This window comes from Mustela putorius, unplaced genomic scaffold (assembly GCF_011764305.1).
Source record: "Mustela putorius furo isolate JIRA1106 unplaced genomic scaffold, ASM1176430v1.1 tig00000238_pilon_pilon_pilon, whole genome shotgun sequence".
Taxonomy (NCBI): Eukaryota; Metazoa; Chordata; class Mammalia; order Carnivora; family Mustelidae; genus Mustela; species Mustela putorius.
The window spans coordinates 1,198,842-1,213,905 of NW_025421324.1; the positions used below are offsets into that span (position 1 = coordinate 1,198,842).

Below are 15,064 nucleotides of genomic sequence, written 5' to 3' on the forward strand. Positions count from 1 at the left end.
ATATTTTAGTAATTTTTTTTTGGTTTTCCTGCCTTTATTCTTTTTTTTTCATTTATTTATTTTCAGCATAACAGTATCATTATTTTTTCACCACACCCAGTGCTCCATGCAATCCGTGCCCTCTATAGTACCCACCACCTGGTACCCTGACCTCCCAACCCCCCCGCCACTTCAAACCCCTCAGATTGTTTTTCAGAGTCCATAGTCTCTCATGATTCACCTCCCCTTCCAATTTACCCCAACCCCCTTCTCTCTAACTCCCCATGTCCTCCATGCTTTTTGTTATGCTCCACAAATAAGTGAAACCATATGATAATTGACTCTCTCTGCTTGACTTATTTCACTCAGCATAATCTCTTCCAGTCCCGTCCATGTTGCTACAAAAGTTGGGTATTCATCCTTTCTGATGGAGGCATAATACTCCATAGTGTATATGGACCACATCTTCCCCAATGTTTATAGCAGCAATGGCCATGGTCGCCAAACTGTGGAAAGAACCAAGATGCCCTTCAACGGACAGTAATTGTTTTTTAAACCAGAATGAATTGAGGCAAAGAAGAATGAAGTCTTTTCACAGGGAATCTTCAACTCTTAAAATGTTAGTTGACTTATTTTTAGATTTTTCATTTGAAAAAAGGAAATAATGAGGATTCCTTTTGTGAGAAGAAGGTATTTCAGGATTGTCCAAATCCCCAAATAGGGACACTTCTGTTCAGATACTGGGGCTCTTCTGTGGTCATTGAATTTTACTGTTTTTTCAAGTCATCAAGTACATCCTGCTTTTTGATTTGGGCCCATGCATCAGGGATTTCACCTTTGTTTTTAAAATTTCCCTGATACATTGCTTCTAGGTTTGATCTGAAGTGAGAGACAAACCATTTCCAGTATGGCTGGGTGGATGAGTCTGGGGTGATGCTCCACATGGCATAGTCCCCTCCTGCCTCTCGATAGTTCTTGTATGGGATTTTCCAGTCATCTCGCAAAACCAATAAAACATTACTTGCTACCAAATTAGTACAGCAATCAATAACAAAATCATCTGTTTTATAAAAACAGATTCCATTGACAACCTGAGGACGGTGGAAGGGAACACTATGGTCTCCTTCATGTGTAGGGATTGTGTTTGTACAAATTGCTCTACAAAAGGGACACTGTTTCCAGCAGCCACAGAGATGTTCAGAGAGCATTTTCTCAATTTGAGGAACCATTTCTTGTTCCAAAACAGTCATACAGTTCTGTTCTACTCTCTTCATTGTGGGATCCAAAGCTTCACTCATAGCTTCCTTGAGAAACTCAGTATCTTTTATCTCCTGGTGTTCAATGCTTATCAGATCTTTCCGTGGGAAGATCAGATTACTGCCCAGTTGATCACAGAACAAATCCAACCACTCAGACACAGTGCTGCTTTTGTCTTTAGCTCTTTTTATGGATTCATGAATAGCAGAAAGGATGGCATTCTTGATATCATCTAAACTTATTTTTAAGAAAGTCCTTATTTTTTCACTTCCCTGGTCTGAACAATATGTTTCAATATGCTTTTTAATGTAATTCCTAAAAAATGATTTTGAATCATGAAGGTAACTCCAGTAATTATCAAAATTTTCTTCTTCGGCCAGAGAAATGAGAATATGTTTCTCCAGGTTAGCCCTGTTTCCGTTGAATGCGGGGCAAGTAGATCGTATGTCCCCAGCAATTCTGGGGGCCGTTTTTTCCCATATGGTGTTGGAGACAGCAGGACTCAGTTTCTGCCACAGAAAATCAACAAATGTTTTGACTGAGGTTGCTCCTTGACACGAGATTTTAAAACTCATGAAGAAATCCTCTTTCTTGCTTTTCAGGTAGTTTACAGGATCATTTGCACTCTTGAATGCCTTGTGCATCTCCCTAAAATTTTCTGATGCCTTTTGGAATAAACACAAAGATAAGTCAATTTCATATTTACTTGTAAATGTATATCTTCCCTCGGTAGGTGCAGATTTCACTTCCTCATCTATTATTCTCAGGATTTCGTGGAAATAACTTGGATTGTAATCATGCCCTTGCTTCTGAATGTTTTCTATCATTTCAGTAAATCTTGAAACAATGCGGTTGGTAGTCATATCTATAGACTTTTTATCAGAGTCCTCTAATTGCCTTTTAATTATGCCACATTTCCAGGTCTTTTGTATATGTTCATCATGTTTGACTTGAAACTTTTCTCTGGTTTTTCTTTTTACTTTGTCCACAATATTTGTCTCCTTTTTGAAATACTCCAAAAGGATGTTTTCAGAATCCACATCAATATCAGGCTCTGTGACTGGAGGTGAAGTTGAGGACACAGCATAGACCCATGTTCCCCAAAGCTGATTAAAATTATCATGTAGTTCTTCCTCACTAAGTTCTGTGCCTTTTATAGTTAAAGCCCACTGTCGGCTTTTTTCTAATAATTCCTTTTCATAACATGACTTTTTCTTGTCCAATTTTTCTTGACTTTTCTTAAAAATAATAAGTTCATCGACTTTTTTTTGGGTGTCTGAAATAAGTGCCTCTTTAAGCTGTTGTAGCTTATTTTCAAAATTTGCTTTCCACTGAATCAGTATTTCACTGTCTGGATCTTCATTAAAATATTTTTCAAGTTCTTTCTTGATGGCTTCATATTTTTCTGTGACTGGAGCCTCAAGTGTGCTTCTTCTGAATGTCTGGATTTGTCCATTCTGAATCTGGTTGATCAGCTTGTTCTGCAAGCCCAGCATATGACTCCTCAGCTCCCAGGTCCAGGAGTTATACATGGTTTCCAGTTTGCTCATGGCCATGACTTCTTGTGTATTCCTAAAACTGAAAATAAAGTTCTCACACACCAGGGCTCTCCACAAATCTTGAACTCGGAATTTTATATCTGATATCTTCATGATGCCTCCCCTACATTCTTGTTTGGCTGTCAGAAGAATTCTGTTTTTCAGTTCCTGGACATTGTGACTGTAGCGAGGATTTGGAGGGGCCATTGGAGGATTGCCATCCCAGAGGTGAGCAAAGTAGTAGACGTGAGTATTGACATCAAACTTAATGACATCACTAAAGCAGGTTACCTCTGAGCACTGTTCCTGTTCAGCTGCTGTTGCTGCCATTTCATCTAGTCTCTGTTCCAGCCGCCTTCGTCCTTCCATAGTTTGGTCTTTAGCTGTAATTTCTCCCACATTCTGATGGACAAAAAGGCAACTTGGGGAGATTTTTACTTGTTTCATCCTCAGAAAGGCTTGGACAACTATTTGTAGAATATCTTGCATTTCTGATGGATTTTCCCCAAAAATATTGATCAGAGTCAAGTTTCCAAGGCCAATCACAAAGGTTGCCAACTCATTGTCATGGTTCTGGGATTTGTTGTTGAGTTCTGGGGCCCGAAGTCCTTCTGTGTCCACAACAAGCACAAAGTCAAAGCCGAGTTCCTCTGAGAACGTCTCCTCCACCTTCAGGAGCTGCATGTAGGCCCCCCGGGTACACCTCCCAGCACTGACAGTGAACTGTAGTCCGAAAAGGGCATTCAGCAGGGTGGACTTCCCTGAGCTCTGCAGGCCAAGGACAGAGAGAACAAACAGCCGTTTGTCTCCAAGTTTCTCAGAGACCTTGTCAAAAATAGCTGCTACCCACTTTAGAGGCACATATGAAGCATCCCCATCCATCAGCTCAATAGGAATACCAGATATCATTAGATCTGCAGCAATCTGGGGAAGGGAGAGAAAAAGCATATCTTTGGTGGAAAAAATTTCTTCCAGAGCTTCATACATCTGGCTTATTTCTCTGAGAATCTGCTCAGTTCCCAAGGTGCAGTCACTAATCTCTGCAGAAATAGCTTCTATGTCATTTTGCCACTGTTTCAGGGAGGGGTTTTCTGGTACTTTTTGTTTTTCTGTTTGTACCTGGGAGCACAAAGCCTTTTTTTTTTCATTCAGTTTTTCCAAGTGACCTGCCATCAGGTTCTCCAAAAACACACCCAGCCACTGTAAGAAGTAGAGGTTGGTATGAATTTCTGAACGTTTTTGGATAATTTCAAGGACAGAATGCATGAACTCATTGGGAGGAAAGGCTTTGTTCAATTGTTGACTCCGTATTCTTTGTTTATCTGCCTCGACTTCACTCTTGTGTTGTTCAATGCTCTGATTTCCCTTTTCCCTCAGGTGATAGAGTTCTTTGTCCTTCTTACACCAAAGATGCCACAGTCGTCCCTGAAGGGGTAGTAATTTTTCCTTCATCTGAGATACCGGCATATCTCCTAGTAGGGCCATGAGAACCTCTGCCTTCTCTTTGGCTTCCTTGCAGTCACTCTGGTCTTCATCAATAAGAAATCCTTGCTTGCGTGCAATCTGGGCACAGTCCTCTAAGCTAAAAGCAGTGTGAGAGAGCTCCAGCAAATCTCTGATTGTAGTTTTGAGCTCCTCTGTTAACTCTGCCTCATTTCGATTCCTGATCCCAATTCTCACTCTTTGGCCAGAAGTATTGGCCATGGTTTTTGCTTTGTTATCAAGCAAAAAGATCAAAGGTTTTGGTAGCTGACACAGGCCATGGACAAGTTTTCGGTTTTCGGTATTGTCTTCAGAAGTTGCCATGAGCACCACAATGACGGAAGAGATCTCCTGCAGGAAGGCGAGCTGCTTCTCATGGTCCTTGGCATCTCCGTGAAGATTGGTGAAGGTCAAACATTTGTCAAAGCTGTCCTCATCTTCCCCCCCAGGACAAAACCAGCAAATTTCTACTACACCCTCCATCAAGAGACAGTCTTTGCTGCTCCCCCTGCAATGGCGATGAAAAAAGATATCATATTTACGTTTACTGAGGAGAGAGTTCATGATCTGAGATTTGGAAGCAGAGAAGCCCTTTCCAACTCTAATAAAGGACACAATGGGAGTAGGGACACGACACATCTGCTGATTGTTGTAATTGTTCTTCTCTTTTGATGATTTCCCTGCTTGCTGCCAGCTTCTCCTAATTTGGCTGAGAGACCATAGAGAGTATTCAATCTGAGAATTGCAGGGATTAGGTACAAGCAGTGGGAGGGCAAACTGACAAATGGCAAGTTTGGACAGAATATATTGTCTGGCATAATCATCTGTACAGTGAAGAACTGCCATCTGAATATCCATAGGGTGAATATGGGACCTGGGATGAGTGGCTGAAGGGTTAGCGGGACTATCACTCTCTTCAAATATGTCTTCATATGGATCAAAAGCCTCATTTTTCTGATTTGAGGCACTTGGATGGACTTGCTTCTCTGTGTTTCCATCGTCTTTGAAGACCAGGTATCTCAGCCCATAATCCAGCATTAGTAGCTTCTGCAGGAAGTAGAAGGGAAGCTCCTGCTCCGAGCTGGGCTGGGTGTTGTACACAGAAGTCTTGTGGATCATGTGGAAGGTAGCTCTGCTCATCCTTTTTGGGTAGCAGTGTCCCAGGCCTAGACGCTGGAGTAATTCTAAGAAGGCTTCATTTTCTATGGCCTCCAATTTGTTGCTTTCATTATCATGTGGTTCACGAGGCGGTTCCTTTTCAGGGAAGATACTTCTCAAATGTTTTTTCACATCATCTATTTGCAAGGAAGACATGGTGGCCTCATAATTCCCATCTATGAGAAATCTCAAGTCTTTCTCTAGGTTTTCCCAATCATGATCTGCTCCAGGTTTGGTGAGGATATGTTCAACTTCTTTAGACAAGGATTGTCCCATGTGCTGTCTTAGAAGTGTCAAGCGTTGTGTTTTCTCCTTTGGAGAAAGAGCTGTGACTCCAACAGTGACTGTCAGACCTGTGAGCAGCAGGAATGCCTGAGCCCTATAGCTGCAAATATTTTTGAGATTCTGGTATTTATCATGGGCAGTTTGCATTTCCTGCAGCAGGAAGTTCAGCTCCTCACATCCCAGAAGATACTGAAAAGTATTGTTTACCATGTGATAACCTGCACCCACTGCGACAGAAAGTAGCAAGAGCTCTACGTCTGCCTGCTCTGTTTCTTGCAGGTAATTCAAGAAGCATTGTAGAGACTGGCTGACCTCATAAGTGGCCTTTCTTTGTGCTTCTTCCACTATTTCTGGGCTCTCAGATTTGGCCTTTTCTTCCATGAAGTCATTTTTGGTTTCTTTCAAGATTTTAATGAATTCAGAAAATTGGGAGATATTGACATGCTTCTGCTCCAGCTCTGATGAGAAGATCCACCGCATGATGGATTGAGCCTGAGGAAACTTCGTCACACTATAAATGTGGGGATCCAAAAGGCTGCGCAACTGAGATTTAATAAATTTTGTTTTATAAGTGGAAGACCTTTTGCAGAAGTTGACGATGTTTACCAGAAAATTTTGTAGATCCCTATCTGTAAGGCATATGTTAATCCAAGTGTCATAAGATTTTATTTTGTGAGTCAACATCTGCATGAAATTTATCAGTTTTTTAAGTTGCTCTTCAGGATCAGATACCTCCCAGGATTTCATATCCTCTAGGAAAACCCTAGCCTCCTTCACATTACTGAGTAATTCCTCTCCACTCTGGATCTGGGTAGTCAGTCCAGTCAGAGCAGTGTAGTTGTCTTTCAGGCAGATAGCTACCTGAAAAGGATCCTTAAAATCACTTCTGTGGCTGGAGAGGATGATGTCCCAAATGGGCACCAGATGAATTCCCCGGTCAATGACACACCAGGTTTGATTACTGGCAAGTAGGCCAGCTTTCCACTGGAAAAGGTCATTTGCTTCTGGTGGGCCCCCTGTCTGGGCCACAGATAACTGGATTTGTGTTTGGAGATTTTGGAAGCTTGTGCTCTGAGAGTTCATTTTTGAATGAGAGTCTGTCACGTCCACACCTGCAGCAACTCGCATTCCAAAGCCACTGTAGCTGCCCCTGATATAAATATCCAGGACCTCTGCTGACTGCTGTTTCACTTCTGCCAGTTGCTCACTTTGGAAACCCTCTGAAATGGCTTTCCACCAGTAGATTCCTCCCAGGTGCAGAGTGCCCTGATTAGCATGAGAACCAAACCTATTGAAGAAGGCCTCTGTCCTGGACTTCAGTATGAAGAGTCTGTCTGGGCCTGCAGGCTGACCCAGAAGGTCTTCAATGCATTTTAATTCTTGCAGAGCAGCCTTGGATAACTGGAGCTGATCAATGGGAAAGTGGCAGGAAGCCAGTGGGATATAGCTGAACTTGGTTGAGCAAAAATAAGTGTGCTCAGAATGTGATTGTTGGATTTTCTTAGACTCTGAATGTTTGCTGTGATGTACACTAGCTTCTAGGCTAAATCCCCAACCTTGACCTTTGGCTGCGGTAGCTGCACTGAAGCCTAGCTTCTCTATAGTCTGGGTGAACATGGCTTCTGCTTGAGAAGATGTAAACTCCTTTGTTTCCATCCGTGTGCTCTGCTCAGGGCCAAAGAGTGAGAACTCCTTTGGGACACTGAGTAGCTCTTCTCTTGTCTCTATCAGACCCCTTTGGTCGCTGGTTTTGTAAATTCCCTGCAGGGCCAACCCTCCAGATGCCCATCTCACCAGATCTCTGTCTGGGAGATTTTGCCTGTGAGATAACATCCCCTCCATGAGGTTGAGTTGTTTCTCAATGTTTTCCATGACTTCTTTTAGGGACCTTTGCGGATGTGGCCAGTATTCTTCAGGGATCTCCATTGCCTGCCTCACCTCTGCCTCTTTTTTCCTCACTGCTTCATCCTGTTGCTGCCTCCCTTCTGACAGCAAGTCTTTTAGCTCCCGCAGTGCCTGCTTTGCCTGCTTCTGCATTTTCTTTCTCTTTTCCAACTGTGACTCCCCTGACTCTGAATGACTATTTGAGTGTGACAGTTTAAGAAGCATTTCCAGGGCTTTTTCCTCCCAGGAATGTCGTGCTTGGGATTTGAGGTTCTGGAGGTCTTTTTCTTCCAGGTGTTGTAAGGCCTGGGCACAGGTCACACCTAGTTGTTCCTGCAGCTTGGGCAACCAGTACTCAAGTGCCAGTCCTGCTTCTGTCAGCATCTCTTGTAGATCATGGCTTCTTTTGCCTCTGACCAGGGGCTCATCGGGGGTGGACTTTGCCGTGGCCATGTCTGTGGAAGGAAAGTTAATCAGTTAGCCTGTGTCATGACCTTAGGAAGTATTAGCCATATGGCCTGAAGGGTGAGTGTACTAAAGATGTCGGTCTTGGGAGCTTTTTCATGTCCTCCTTGCATTCTTCCAACAAATATATTCTGTTAACATTGCTTCTTAATATATATATATTTTGAAAGACATCTTTGTGGGTATTCTCAACATAAATTGTTTTTTAGTTACCAGGGTGAGATACCACTTAATACTCTGGCTTTTGGTATTTCTTGTTACACAGAATTCATTGCATGGAGAGCACTAAACTGAGGATTGGAGTTTGGAAATATGTATGAGTTTGATAGCTTAATGTTTGTTTTAAAAACAAGAGCAACCATAAAAACGAATGGAATCCTGCCATTTGCAAGGATCTGGATGGAGTTAGAGAGTATGATGCTAATCAAAATAAGTCAGTTGAGGAAGACAAATACCATATATGAGTTCAGTGATACTTGGAATTTAAGAAACGAAGCAGAGGAACATAGAGGGGAAAAAGAGAGGCAAGCCAGAAAACAGACTGTTAACTATACAGAATGAAGTAAGGATTACTGGAGGGGAGGTAGAATGGCAGATGGGTTAAATGGGTGATGGAGATTAAGGAGGGAGCTTGTGATAAGCACTGAGCATTGTATGGAAGTGATAAATCACTAAATTCTATACCTGAAACTAATTTTACACTGTATGTTAACTAACTGGAATTTAAATAAAAATTGGAAACAAAAAATATTTGCTAGGAAATAGAAACAAAAAGCCAAAAACTAAGCTGTGTTAATTTCCTGTGTTAGCTTTTGTCAAAGCTGTGTTGAATAGTTTCTTTAGATTGAGTTTATTCTCTTTTCTTGAAGTGGACCTATATTGCTATAAACTTTCCTCCCAGGACTGCTTTTGCTACATCCCAAAGATTTTAATGATAGTGTTTTATTTATTTATTTATTTAAATTGGTTTCCAGCTGGTTTTAAAATTTCCTCTTTGGTTTCTTCATTGACCCATTGATTGTTTAGTAGCATGTTATTTAGCCTCCGCTTGTTTAGGTTTCTTTCAGGTTTTTCCTTGTAATTGATTTTTAGTTTCATACTGTCATGGTCAGAATAAATGTTTGGTATGATTTTAATTTTTGATTTATTGAGATTTGTTTATTGAGGTCTGTGTCATGATCTATTTTGGAGAACATTCCATGTACACTGGAAAAGAATGAGAATTCTGCTGTTTTTGGATGAAATGCTCTGTGTATATCTGTTAAGTCCATCTGGCCTAAGGTGATGTTCAAGGCCATGTTTTTTTTAAATTAAATTAATTTATTTATTTTCAGAAAAACAGTATTCATTATTTTTTCACCACATCGAGTGCTCCATGCAATCTGTGCCCTCTATAAAACCCACCACCTGGTACCCCAACCTCCGACTCCCTCGCCACTTCAAACCCATCAGATTGTTTTTCAGAGTCCATAGTCTCTCATGATTCACCTCCCCTTCCAATTTACCCCAACTCCCTTCTCCTCTCTAACACCCCTTGTCCTCCATGCTATTTGTTATACTCCACAAATAAGTGAAACCATATGATAATTGACTCTCTCTGGTTGACTTATTTCACTCAGCATAATCTCTTCCAGTCCCCTCCATGTTGCAACAAAAGTTGGGTATTCATCCTTTCTGATGGAGGCATAATACTCCATAGTGTATATGGACCACATCTTCCTTATTCATTCGTCTGTTGAAGGGCATCTTGGTTCTTTCCATGGTTTGGCGACCGTGGCCATTGCTGCTATAAACATTGGGGTACAGATAGCCCTTCTTTTCACGACATCTGTATCTTTGGGGTAAATACCCAGGAGTGCAATTGCAGGGTCATAGGGAAGTTCTATTTTTAATTTCTTGAGGAATCTCCACACTGTTCTCCAAAATGGCTGTGCCAACTTGCATTCCCACCAACAGTGTAAGAGGGTTCCCCTTTCTCCACATCCCCTCCAACACATGTTGTTTCCTGTTTTGTTAATTTTGGCCATTCTAACTGGTGTAAGGTGATATCTCAATGTGGTTTTAATTTGAATCTCCCTGAGGGCTAGTGATGATGAACATTTTTTTCATGTGTCTGATAGCCATTTGTATGTCTTCATTGGAGAAGTGTCTGTTCATATCTTCTGCCTATTTTTTGATATGATTGCCTGTTTTGTGTGTGTTGAGTTTGAGGAGTTCATTATAGATCCTGGATATCAACCTTTTGTCTGTACTATCATTTGCAAATATCTTCTCTCATTCTGTGGGTTGCCTCTTTGTTTTTTTGACTGTGTCCTTTGCTGTGCAGAAGCTTTTGATTTTGATGAAGTCCCAAAAGTTTATTTTCGCTTTTGTTTCCTTTGCCTTTGGAGACATATCTTGAAAGAAGTTGCTGTAGCTGATATCGAAGAGATTACTGCCTATGCTCTCCTCTAGGATTCTGATGGATTCCTGTCTCACGTTGAGGTTTTTTACCCATTTTTAGTTTATCTTTGTGTACGGTGTAAGAGAATGATTGAGTTTCATTCTTCTACATATAGCTGTCCAGTTTTCCCAGCAGCATTTATTGAAGATACTGTCTTTTTTCCACTGTGTATTTTTTCCTGTTCTGTCGAAGATTAATTGACCATAGAGTTGAGGGTCCATATCTGGGCTCTCTACTCCGTTCCACTGGTCTATGTGTCTGTTTTCATGCCAGTACCATGCTGCCTTGGTGATCACAGCTTTGTAATAAAAAATCAGGTAACGTGATGCCCCCAGTTTTATTTTTATTTTTCAAAATTTCCTTAGCAATTCGGGGTCTCTTCTGATTCCATACAAATTTTTGGATTTTTTGCTCCAGCTCTTTAAAGAATACTGGTGAAATTTTGATTGGAATGGCATTAAAAGTATAGATTTCTCTAGGCAGTATAGACATTTTAACAATGTTTATTCTTCCGATCCAAGAGCATGGAATGGTCTTCCATCTTTTTTGTCGTCTTCAATTTCTTTCATGAGTGTTCTGTAGTTCCTCAAGTACAGATCCTTTACCTCTTCGGTTAGGTTTATTCCCAGGTATCTTATGGTTCTTGGTGCTATAGTAAATGGAATCGATTCTCTAATTTCCCTTTCTGTATTTTCATTGTTAGTGTATAAGAAAGCCACTGATTTCTGTACATTGACTTTGTACCTGCCACATTACTGAATTGCTGTATGAGTTCTAGTAGTTTGGGCCTGGAGTCTTTTGGGTTTTCCATATAAAGAATCATGTCATCTGCGAATAGAGAGAGTTTGACTTCTTCATTGCCAATTTGGATACCTTTTATTTCTCTTTGTTGTCTGATTGCTGTTGCTAGGACTTCTAATACTATGTTGAACAAGAGTGGTGAGAGTGGGCATCCTTGTCTCGTTCCTGATCTCAATGGGAAGGCTGCAAGCTTTTTCCCATTGAGGATGGTATTTGCTGTGGGTCTTTCATAGATAGATTTGATGAGGTTCAGGAATGTTCCCTCTATCCCTATGCTTTGAAGCATTTTAATCAGGAACGGATGCTGGATTTTGTCAAATGCCTTTTCTGCATCAATTGAGAGGACCATGTGTTTCTTCTCTCTTCTCATATTAATTTGTTGTATCACATTGATTGATTTGCGAATGTTGAACCATCCTTGTAGCCCAGGGATGAATCCCACCTGATCATGTTAGATAATCTTTTTAATGTGCTGTTGGATCCTCTTGGCTAGGATCTTGTTGAGAATCTTAGCATCCATATTCATCAGTGATATTGGTCTGAAATTCTCCTTTTTGGTAAGGTCTTTGCCTTGTTTGGGGATCAGGGTAATGCTGGTTTCATAGAAAGAGTCTGGAAGTTTTCTTTCTGCTTCCATTTTTTGAAACAGCTTCAGGAGAATAGGTGTTATTTCTTCTTTGAAAGTTTGGTAGAATTCCCCCAGGGAATCCGTCAAGTCCTGGGCTCTTGTTTTCGGGAGGTTTTTGATCACTGCTTCAATCTCGTTACTAGATATTGGTCTATTCAGGTTGTCGATTTCTTCCTTCTTCTATTTTGGGAGTTTATAGTTTCCAGGAATGCATCCATTTCATCTAGGTTGCTAAGCTTATTGGCATATAACTGTTGATAATAACTTCTGATGATTGTTTCTACTTCCTTGATGTTCGTTGTGATCTCTCCCTTTTCATTCATAATTTTATGAATTTGGGCTTTCTCTCTTTTCTTTTGGATTAGTGTGGACAATGGTTTATTGATCTTATTGATTCTTTCAAAAAAACCAGCTTCTAGTTTCATTGATACGTTCTACTGTATCTCTGGTTTCTACCTCATTGATCTCAGCTCTAATCATGATGATTTCCCTTCTTATGTGTGGAGTGGTTTGATTTGTTGTTGATTCTCCAGTTCTTTAAGGTGTAGAGACAACTGGTGTATTCTGGATTTTTCAATTTTTTTTTGAAGGAGGCTTGGATGACTATGTATTTCCCCCTTAGGACCGCCTTTGCTGTATCTCATAGGTTTTGGGCTGAAGTGTCTTCATTCTCATTGGTTTCCATGAATTGTTTCATTTCTTCTTTGATCTCCTGGTGGATCCAAGCATTCTTAAGCAAGGTCGCCTTTAGCTTCCAGGTGTTTGAGTTCCTTCTGATCTTTTCCTTGTGATTGAGCTCCAGTTTCAAAGCATTGTGATCTGAAAATATGCAGGGAATAATCTCAGTCTTTTGGTATCGGTTAGGTCCTGATTTGTGACCCAGTATTTTGTCTGTTCTGGAGAAGATTCCGTGTGCACTGAGAAGAATGAGTATTCTGTTATTTTAGGGTGGAATGTTCTGTATCTATCTATGAGGTCCATCTGGTCCAATGTGTCATTCAATGCTCTTGTTTCTTTATTGATTTTCTTCTCCGATGATCTGTCTATTTCTGAGAGAGGCGTGTTAAGATCTCCTATGATTAGTGTATTCATATCAATATGACTCTTTATCTTGATTAACAGTTTTCTTAAGTAATTGGCTGCTCCCATATTGGGAGCATAGATATTTAGAATTGTTAGATCATCTTGGTGCATAGTCCCTTTAAGGATTATAGTGTCCTTCTGTATCTCTGATTACAGGCTTTAGTTTAAAGTCTAATTTACCTGATATGAGGATCGCTACCCCAGCCTTCTTCTGAGGCCCATTGGAATGAAAGATGCTTCTCCATTCCTTCACTTTCAGTCTGGGTGTATCTTTAGGTTCAAAATGGGTCTCTTGTAGACGACATATAGATGGGTCCTGTCATTTTATCCAGTCTGCAACCCTGTGTCATTTTATGGGCGCATTTAGGCCATTCACATTGAGAGTGATTATTGATAGATACGTTTTTATTGACATCAAGTTACCTTTGAAGTGTTTCTTTCTGTAGACTGTCTCTATATTTCTGTTCAATGCTATTCTTAGGATTTTTCCTCTTTTATAGAACCCCCCTTAATATTTCTTGCAGTGTTGGCTTGGTGGTTGCATAGTCTTTTAAGCCTTGCCTATCTTGAAATCTTTTCATCTCTCCATCCATTTTGAATGTTAGTCATGCTGGATAAAGTATTCTTGGCTGCATGTTCTTCTCATTTAGTGCCCTGAATATATCTTGCCAGCCTTTTCTGGCTTTCCAGGACTCTGTGGACAGGTCTGACGTTATTCTGATGGGCTTCCCTCTCTAAGAAAGGAGCCTCTTTGCCCTGGCTGCTCTCAAGAGATTATACTGATAATTATAATTCCTCAATTTGACTATCAGGTGTGATTTTTTTTGGAATGTATAATCTTGGGTGGAGACTGTTCAGCCTCTAGTACATGAACACTGGTTCCATTCGCGAGATTGGGAAAATTTTCATGAAGGACTTGTTCCACTATATCTTCTAGAGTTCTTTCTTTCTCCTCCCCTTCAGGGATTCCAATAATTCTGACGTTGGAATGCTTCATGGCATCATTTATTTTCCTGGTTTCTAAGCTGTTTGTTCCAGGCTTCCTCCTGATCCTTTCTCTCTGTCTGTTTGTCCTCCAGATCACTAATTCTATCTTCTGTCTCAGTTACCCTGGCTTTGAGAGAGTTTAGATTAGATTGGAACTTGTTGAGAGCATTGTGAACCTCCTCCCTGGTAGCTTTAAGCTCCGTCCTAACATTTTGAACATCCTGTCTGGTCGCTTTCAGTTTGGCCCTAATCAATTCCATTTGGTCATCCATGGCTTTCTCCAACCTAGCTATTGCCTGGATAATTGTTAGCCTGAATTCTCTTTCCGACATATTGTCTATGTTGATAGCCGTTAGCTCTGTTGCAGAAGGTCCATCCTGTGTATTTTTCTTCTGTTGGGCATTCCTCCTCCTAGTCATTTTGGTGGGAGATCACTGAACAGATGTAGCTGGATGTATGAATTGTGGTGCAGTCAAGGTGCACCCAGGAACACTTCTGAGCAATCAGGATTCACCACCCAAACGAGAGACAAAAGAAAAGAAAAAGAAAAAGAAAAAAAAGAAAAGAAAAGAAAAAAGAAAAGAAAAAAGAGAGAGAGACAGGAAAGAAAGGGAAGATGAAAGCGAAGGTTCAGCTTACATGGGCCCCAAGGTAAGATTTATGAAGTAAACAAACAGAAAGAGTCAAACAAAAAGACTGATACAAGTATATGACAAGAGAAAAAAAAATATGCAAATAAAGGAAGAACCTCGTCAAAAAGAACCCCAAGTTTAAGATTTATATGCTATCAGGACAAACACAAAAACACAGAAACACTGGTGGAAGAAGAAGATGGGAGAGTGGTTATAAATTCTCAGTGTGTGTGAGGAAGGTTGTTTTGATTCTTCCTGGATGTATCTTGATATCTTTGTTAAAGGACTCAACTTTCCTAAGATAAAGGGGATTAAAAATTGGTTTACCTATAGGGGTAGTATTTATTGGGGAAAGGGGTTTACTTTGAAGTTTAACTCTATATGAATATTAGAGGATAAAAAGGATTTAACTAGACTAAACTAAACTAAAATAAAAAAAAGG

General features: G+C 40.5%; 1 protein-coding gene across 1 annotated transcript; it reads right to left on the bottom strand.

Moving 5' to 3' along the window:
- Window positions 1-407: 407 nt before the first annotated feature.
- On the bottom strand, window positions 408-8,036 carry LOC123391532 (interferon-induced very large GTPase 1-like). Its single transcript, XM_045078258.1, has one exon. The coding sequence runs from the start codon at window positions 8,034-8,036 to the stop codon at window positions 747-749; it is 7,290 nt and encodes a 2,429-aa protein (XP_044934193.1). The 3' UTR covers window positions 408-746.
- Window positions 8,037-15,064: the final 7,028 nt, after the last annotated feature.